This window comes from Eurytemora carolleeae, unplaced genomic scaffold (genome assembly GCF_000591075.1).
Source record: "Eurytemora carolleeae unplaced genomic scaffold, Eaff_2.0 scaffold1530, whole genome shotgun sequence".
NCBI classification, from domain to species: domain Eukaryota; kingdom Metazoa; phylum Arthropoda; class Copepoda; order Calanoida; family Temoridae; genus Eurytemora; species Eurytemora carolleeae.
The window spans coordinates 18,910-27,521 of NW_019397473.1; the positions used below are offsets into that span (position 1 = coordinate 18,910).

The 8,612-nt window shown below is 33.3% G+C and overlaps 1 protein-coding gene across 2 annotated transcripts in view; it reads left to right on the forward strand.

Moving 5' to 3' along the window:
* The first annotated feature begins 375 nt into the window (after nucleotides 1-375).
* The window catches only part of LOC111714478 (potassium voltage-gated channel protein Shab), a 44,812-nt gene continuing 36,575 nt past the window's right edge, over nucleotides 376-8,612 (forward strand). For both annotated transcript variants that reach the window (XM_023489595.1, XM_023489596.1), the window contains exons 1-2: nucleotides 376-759; nucleotides 7,741-7,819. In XM_023489595.1, coding sequence (XP_023345363.1) covers nucleotides 7,751-7,819 — 69 coding nt within the window. In that variant the 5' untranslated portion in view covers nucleotides 376-759; nucleotides 7,741-7,750. The remainder of the gene's footprint in view (nucleotides 760-7,740; nucleotides 7,820-8,612) is intronic.

Below are 8,612 nucleotides of genomic sequence, written 5' to 3' on the forward strand. Positions count from 1 at the left end.
TATTTTGTCTTTTAATTTGTTTCGGTATTTTTATTGGTTCACTTCTATGGACTGGTTTTATGATAGCTGGGTAATNCCCCCCTCCCTCCTTTTACTAGTTAGATATAGAATATACAAAAGGAAAGCTAACCCTTGAATCACAGGACAGAGATTATTTTCTTGGGTCCTATTTAATAGATTGGTAATTGGTCTATGTTAATAAATGTTATAGATAAAGACCTATCCTATGTTAAAGGGTGAGAAGGTAGTTGATATTGTGTGTAAAAGTGTGAGGGTGTGTGAATGTGTGAGGTGGTAGGGTGTATGTGTGTCTGAGGTTGAGTTGGATAGTATCGTGCCTTAAAGTTGTGTTCTGCAGTTACTCTTGAAGTATCCGTTGCTCGCACTACCCCACTCTACAGTTTTCTAATACCAATACTAAACAAACCATTAGAAAGTGTAAACTATCTTGTTACAACAAGACATGACAGCTGACAACGTTGATAGTCAGTGCTGGAATTTGGTGAATAGTGACTATAACCACTGAGGAGCATGAGAAAACAATGTTGCGAATTTTTTCTAGTTTTTTTCCTGGATTTTCGCCCGGAGACAACACGCGGGGAACCAATACAACTTTCAGGAGTACTTCACGATCAAACGATCAGATGATCGGCATGTAGATCAATCAATCAAATCAGTGATTAAATCGTCCTTAAACTAACGCTGTGATAAACAATCGATTTTACAATCTGCCCTCGTCAATGCTACAGTAAAGGAAAGGTACAAAATCTAAACAACTAAACTTTATAATTTTAAACTTGAACATTTTCACAATTAAGGAGCGGGGAGGGGGGGGGGGAATTATGGTGAGTAAGCTATCAAAATTGACAAAACCAGCATTTCATCATCTAACCCCCCTTCCCAGCTTTATTTGCGCATATTGTGCTAAATAAAAAATACTTACACTTATTTTAGGGAAAATTGAAAAATAGCCAAATTAGAATTTTGGGGAAATTTGAAAAATAGTCAAATAAGCATTCTTTTAAAATCAAAAATAATGAATGAAATTTTGTGCACATTTTTTTGCACAAATACAGACAAAAAGAGATTGTCTACTTTTGACAAACGACTTTTATGATTTTACCTTCTTTTGACCCATATTACCGACCTATGATTCCCCCAATAGAGGAACGTTAAGTTACTTAACGTCCCTTGGGACAACTGAGTGAATTTATCACCCCATTTTGCAAAGTTTTCGTAAAACATTGCTCATTTAAATCTCAAAAGACGATAAAATTGTTTACAACTACTTTTTCGGGAAATTAAACAATTTACTTAACCAGGGGTTCCCTCGACCAATTTTTCCTTCAAAACATTCAACGCGCAGCGAACCCTTGGTAAAGTAAATCTCCCTGACTTCCCTGTAAAGTAGTTGTAAATAATTATTACATCGTTCAGCAAGTTACCTAGCTATGAATGATGGAAGCATCAAACTTAAAAATAAAATTTGGAATTAAGGATTTTATGTTTTGAAATTATGATAAATGTTTGAAGAAAACTGTTTTTTTTTTGCTTGGCCCCCTTTTCACTATATCTCAAATCCGCCAAAAACCGGTTTCACTTTAGAGCCAGATTAAATCTTTAAATTTGGCCTCCGGTAAACCAATCCGGTAATCAGAGTTTTTTTCAAAAATCTTATTATCAAGAGTTTGAATTCATTAATTATCATAAATATAAATATATTTCTTTCCGTGATATATTACTGTTAATTCATGATTATCTTTTAAAAGAAGTGAGATGAAAACTTTAGAACTGTAAATATCGAGATCAATGATTGATCTTCTCTTATTGTTAATTTCAAGATAACTTAATATAATTAGTTTGTATAACTAAAAATTATCCTCTCGAGTGTGGTTTGGTAACACCAGAACAGCCAATCAGCGAAGTTTGGAAATTTGTAATTTCGCGCGGTATTTGATGAGTTCACTCTCATTGGTCGGAACCTGGCAGGGTGAAAAAGAAAGAAAAAGAGCGGATTAAGAAGGAAATTAAAATTTTCCTTATTGGATATTCGGATTTGGATATCCAATTCTAAAGTTTTCAGCTCTGAGCTGGGAACTTTTGAATGATGGATATCGGGATTAATGCTTTGATCCACTCTTTTTCTTAATCTCGAGATTAAATAATGCTTGTTCTCCTCTTGTTATTGTTCTCCAGATTAATTAACCGATCGGGATTCAGGATATCCCATTTTAAAGTTTTCAGCTCTGAATACATATTTTTGGGGGACTCTGTATTAATTTATTCTGGAGCGCCATGTCCAATTCACAACGGTTCCCTTGAAAGTATTGCATTATCAGAAATGCTTGAGACCTCAATCATTTTTTGTTTGACAATTTTCAATTTTTCTATTGAATAACTTTTGTATTTCTGTCTCAAGAACAATCAAACACTGTCAGAATTAAACACTTTTAGAGCTAAAAAAATGACGATATCTCAACACAATTATTGATTAGCTAAAAGTTTTAACGCGGTGCCAATGCAGTAAATTAGGCATGTTCTTAATTTCTTATTTAAAAAGAAAGTTCACTTGAAATTACACCTACAGTGCCTTAATCCTATTCCTGGTGGGGGGGGGGTAGATCAATTTGGCCCTCCCTCAAGTTTTTTTTTACATATCTCAAGGACCTTTTGGTCTAAAACCGGGCTTTTTATTTTAACTGCCTGAGTCCTCAGGCATAGTTTTTCCTGTAAAAAACTAAATATTTGTTTTGACCCATATTCAGTTGTTAGATTTTGATAATTTTTAGCTTTTTCGAAAGCCTTTGAAGCCTATAGGGAAACGGATTGGACAAGTTTTGCAAAGAAATTTTCGCAAACTATTTGCATACAACCCGTCAAATATAATATACACATTTTTAGTTTTTCTTAATTACACGACAGGTTATTTAAAATTTTTCTAATTTTTTTTTTAAATGGCATGGTCGAGGGCTTTTAATTTTTTGGACATTTTTGTTTTTGCAAACATTTTTACTGGATTTTGCAAAAAAATTCAATTTTAGGAAGTTTGCTATTTTTTTTGCAGATTCTAAAAGTAGAGCATAAGAGCTTTCCAATGATGTATCATTTGTCATATTTGGACATCAAACATGGTATTTAGAGGGGTTGACTCCCCATCCCTACCCCAGCGTATCCTGGTTTTAAAGTACCCCAGCAGAGATTGGATTAAAGCATCTATGTTTTCTGATTATCCCTGGTATATTTCTCCTTTTATCTAACATCCATATATCTAAATACTGGAAGCGTGGTCCGAGTTTTCAGAGGATAAAAGGTTTTCATTTCTTGTCCACGTTGATGTTTTTGTCATTTTATATTTCATTTTCTAATTCATCATTTCTAAAAGTTTTCTGGTTTTTGTTCAAATATTTAGTCATTCTTTTTCATGTAAACATAACTTAAACAGTTTCAACTTTTATCTTACATCGTTTGAACATATTCCTCGTCTTAGATTTGACTGTATTTTAGCAACTTTGTTTTATGTCAATTTTCTCTAAATATTTTGCAAATTTAAAGAATTTGAGCCGCGGCTTAAATATGGTTGGTTTCACTAAAAATTGTATTAAATTTTTCAAGATTTATGCCAGCACTCAATTGAAACCGGTTTTTGGCGGATTTGAGACGCGGCTCAAATTCATTAAATTAGGACTCTGTAAAATTTAAAAGGATTTAAAGAGTTACATGCCGAATTCACATCGGTAGCCCTAAAAAACTGTAAAATGATAATGGGAAAAATCCATGTTTTCAATCTTAAAAATGATAAGTTTTCAATCGTGATGTTTCAAAAAAAGCGATTCGCAGATTTTTGTACAGACAAACAAACACGTCTATATTATGGGTAATGTTGTGAATCGAACATTGCACTCTTAACATGAAGGGTTACTCAAAATTAAACCAATTCTGTGACTAATTAACCAGAGGCAAAAGTGGGGGGGGGGTGATCTTTTTTAGCCCATTAAAGATATTAAGAAAGGGCAAAAACATAGACAACATGTAATAAATACAGTGTCATGTATACCATTGTCACCTAGCAACCCATACCGGCTCCTCTTTTTAGTTTAAACAGACGTACGCATCCAGCCTGAAGTACATTGTCAGTATAAAATCTGATAAAGCATTTTTCAACATTGGTTTGCAGAATTGGCTGAGTTTGAGTTCATAGTGATTAACAAGAAGGGGATCAAGAACGTGAATTTTGCAGATGCATTGTCAAGATAAGATCATTTAGACGAACCAACGAAGGACGAGAATGAAGAGTATGAGATAGACAATGAAGTTGGGGAACTCAATACAACTTATGCTTCAGATCTAGATGGAGATCCAGCAGAAATAGCTCAAGAGAGGCGGAAGTTTGCTGGATATTTGCCTGCAGTGCACAGCATGAGCCAAAAAACGATACATGAGATCATAGAAGAGAACCAGCTAAGGAAGCTACAGGAAGCTGATGAAGTCCTTAAGGAAGTTATCCAATGTTGAAGGTAAAGCGCCACACATGCAAAAATATAAGAGGAAAAGTACAAGGAGTAATGACAATGAGACAGATCTTCTATCCTATGCTGTTGTGATGAACGATGGTGTTTTATGCTACAATAAGGACACGGATCCAACAAAACAATTTAATGCTCTTCGTATCTGCATACCAGAAGCAAGGTTGAAAGAAGCATTCCAGATATGTCATGAGTAAATAGCATCCGAACACAGAGGATTTGTGGTACATTAGACAAATTCCAGAGAACCTTCTTCGTTTTATTATCTCGGGACAAGATTAGCAGACTGGAAGAACGTTGTGATATCTGTCTTACCAAAGAAATAAGCATCAAACCCAAGATGGTACCACATTTGCCAAGTACATGTGTGGGGAACGTAGGGGAGAAAGTCTTCATTGATCTGGTGACCTTGTCCGAAACAAGAAAGAACTGTTATTTGCTGACAGTACAGGAAGGATTCACAAGATTCACCAGTGCTTATCCGATTTGCAACAAGGAGGCTGGAACAGTGGCAAGAGTTTTAATTTCATTTCATATTTCATATTTTTATTCAACTACAAAGCACGAGATAATACAAATAAAAAATCACAATTTACTATGTAGTTTGGACCCGCCTAACCAGAGTAGGTTGTTTTAATTGGTTGGCCCACTATAAACGAATGAGAATTGCAGATAAAAACAATGTACATTGTACATTTTAAACATAAGAATGATAATAAATCAGGTAAAAGGTAAGGAGGAGGTGAGGGAGTATAAAGAAAAGGGAGGATACTCAGCGTAAGGGTTGGAACAGAGGGTAACATAAGTTATTAGAATCATGTTTATGAACTACAGGGTGAAGAAGATAGTAAAGACTAAGTTTATCCACATGATACACAGTTTTTTTTTACAGATATAATTTGCATAACTATCTAAATAGATCTTGGCGACTTTTCTTTGAACGATTTTGCAGATTTAGTTTCTTTAAGCTCTAATTCAATAGAATTCCATATTTTTGGAAATAAGGCAGAGGTAAAACTTTCTAGGGTTTTAAAGAGGACTCGTTCAAGTTTATATGATTTTGTTCTCCTGAACATTTCAGCATGTTCGGTTTACCAACTCAGATATTTACTTAAAATTTAAGAAAAATAACCCAACGGAAAGGTAAAAAAAGCAATTACGAAAAATCTACAATCTACAACTTGGTTCTAAAGTTTAGACTCGCTAGAATTTTACCCAGGACCACTAGTTTACCATGACGCGGTTTCCAGCGAACGAAACGTTTCGCAAAAAAATGCAAAAATTTTGGTCGCATTTTGCAAGCTTTTTGCATTTTTCGCGAAAATAAATAAAGCGAAAACGAAGCGAAAATTTCGCGAAATGGAAAAATTTTGTGAAAACCATGAGTTTTACAGCTGCAACAGTTTTAATATTTTGTATTAATCCATCAATTGGGCTTGCAGATAAATCTCTCTTTGAAAATGATTCTTGTATTTTCAAAATTTAGTCTTATTTCACCAAAAAGAATTTTTCGCTAAAATTTTGCATTTTTTTTAAATTCTATATTTTTAGAGAAATTTTCGGGGTTTTTTTTTGCATAATTTAATTTTTTTCGCGAAATTTTCGCATTATTTTTTCGCGAAATATTCGCATTTTCTATTTAGCGAAAAAACAATGTTCAAGAAAAAAACGAATTTTTCTTTTAGCTGGAAACCCTACACGGCACTAAATATGCCCGGCTGTGTCGAATTCAACTCTTTTAAGAAAGGAAATAAAGAAAATAAAAATTTGAATTCAGCAATTATTGTATTTTTCTAATGGTGGAAGAGGTCAAAACTTCATTATAAATCCGTTCATAACGCGCTAAGCCACTCCTTCCCATGCCGGATTAATTTAAGTTGTCGGAAATAGCCACACTCTTTTATCAATAATCTCTTGCAGTTTGAATAAAAAATTCTATGGTCAGTTCAGTTGGCGTGGCTTGGCACAATCTCATTCAACCAAAAGTTTTAACCTCAGACTAAGCAATTCTCTTTCCATTTTGATTTCCTGAAGATATCCGATTTGAACAATTCGACGAGTTTCTGAACCCTCAAAACAAAGCAATCTTGGGCATCGCTTATCAGATGCATAAAAGAATAATTGGTGGCAATATTACTTTGACAGTGGCCGAATTTTAAGAATTTGAGCGGCGGTTTAAATTTAAGCCGCGATTTAAATATGGTTGGTTCCACTTAAAAATTGTATCAAATGTTTCAAGATTTAGGCCGGCGCTTAATTTAAACCGGGTTTTGTCGGATTTAAACCGCGGCTCAAATTCTTTAAATTCCATCTCAGTTCCTTTAAAGATCAGAAAATATTTTCAGTTTCATATATATATAATTGATTTTGCAGTCCTGGATCTGAGATTACTGCAGAATCTGGTTTAATTAAGTATTTATCATGAAACCATAATTTAGGAAATATCTTCTAGAGTTATAATCAATCTTTAAAGGGATTGTTGGCATTATTTTAATAGACTTTCTCTTCTCCTAGCATACAAAAGAACACGTTTATAATAATAATCTTTTACCCAACTTCCTATAGAACTTTAAATCAATGTAATTTTCCTTAATCTTTAATAATCTATACATAACTTTTTAAAGGTTTAATCTATATTTAATGTTTAAACTATAATGATCCCTGCCTAGCTGCCTTATAAACTTATATTTATCTGTAATATTTAATAATCTGCTGCCTAGCTGCTTTAAGAACTTTATACAGTGAAACCCTTAATAACGAATACATCGGAAGAATTTATCAAATGTCGACTTTACAATTTTTCAATGAGTTTTATACTATATTACGTAAATTTCAGTATTTACCCCCCCCCCCCATGGTAAGACCTTGAGGAAATATTAATTGCAATTACTTTTACTTTGCACAATATATTTTAATTAAAGGGAACATTTCAATTGTTTAATTAATAACTTTTCTTTTAATATTTTCATTCGTTCTATTTATTCAACCTAGGAATGAAATGGTTTATGTGGATGAATAATATATTCTAGGGATAAAAGGATGTAAGGGGGTAGGGATGATGAATAACATATTCCAGGGATGAGGGGATGGAAGGGGGTAGGGATGATGAATAATATATTCTAGGGATGAGAGGATGGGAGGGGGTAGGGATGATGAATAATATATTCTAGGGATGAGAGGATGTAAGGGGGTAGGGATGATGAATAACATATTCTAGGGATGAGAGGATGGAAGGGGGTAGGGATGATGTGATCATGAACGAGTTTAAGAAACTTGAAAAGCTTCTACGAGATCAGGTACGTTACAGAAATATTTAATTATTTAATTATTTGAAACTTTTCAAACTTCCAGTTTAATCTTTACAACGCAAATTTGCTTAACAATTAAATGGAGAAGAAGAATTATTTTATCAAGTGTTATTGGATATTGATCAGACAGGACTTAGGAGTGCATACAGGGGGGTGTATTCTCCTTAGAAATTTTATTCGTCTCTCTACAAATTTAAGAACACCAACAAAAACTAAATTCGTTCCCACCTCTTTAACAGTTTTGCCTCTTCCTTAAACTAGTAAATGTCAATAACTTGGGTCGTTTTTCAAAAAGTTTTCAAAAATTTGAGTTTAAAGAGATACAACACAAATACTTTCAACTGGGGAAAGGTCTTTACATTTTAAATCTGTATTCCTTTATCCTTTAAACTTTTGTAGGATATTAAGCAAAAAACAAGCGAGCCTATCAAAACGATAGTTTTTGGTTGGTTTTTAACATATTTCTTCTCTCAAGGTCAAAATTTGGCATATTTTATTTCTACAATTATTGGAAATAAAAATATCATTTTATTATCATCATAACTATAATTGTTATCCTTACTATATATGATTATTATTAACATGCATTTGAATTTTATGCTTTACAATTTGCATAATTTTCAGAACTGTTGTTAATTATTGACATAAACTTAAATACATGCCGAGTTCACATCGGTAGCCCTAAAAAACTGTAAAATGATAATGGGAAAAATCCATGTTTTCAATCTTAAAAATGATAAGTTTTCAATCGTGATGTTTCATGTATATACACCCTGTATAC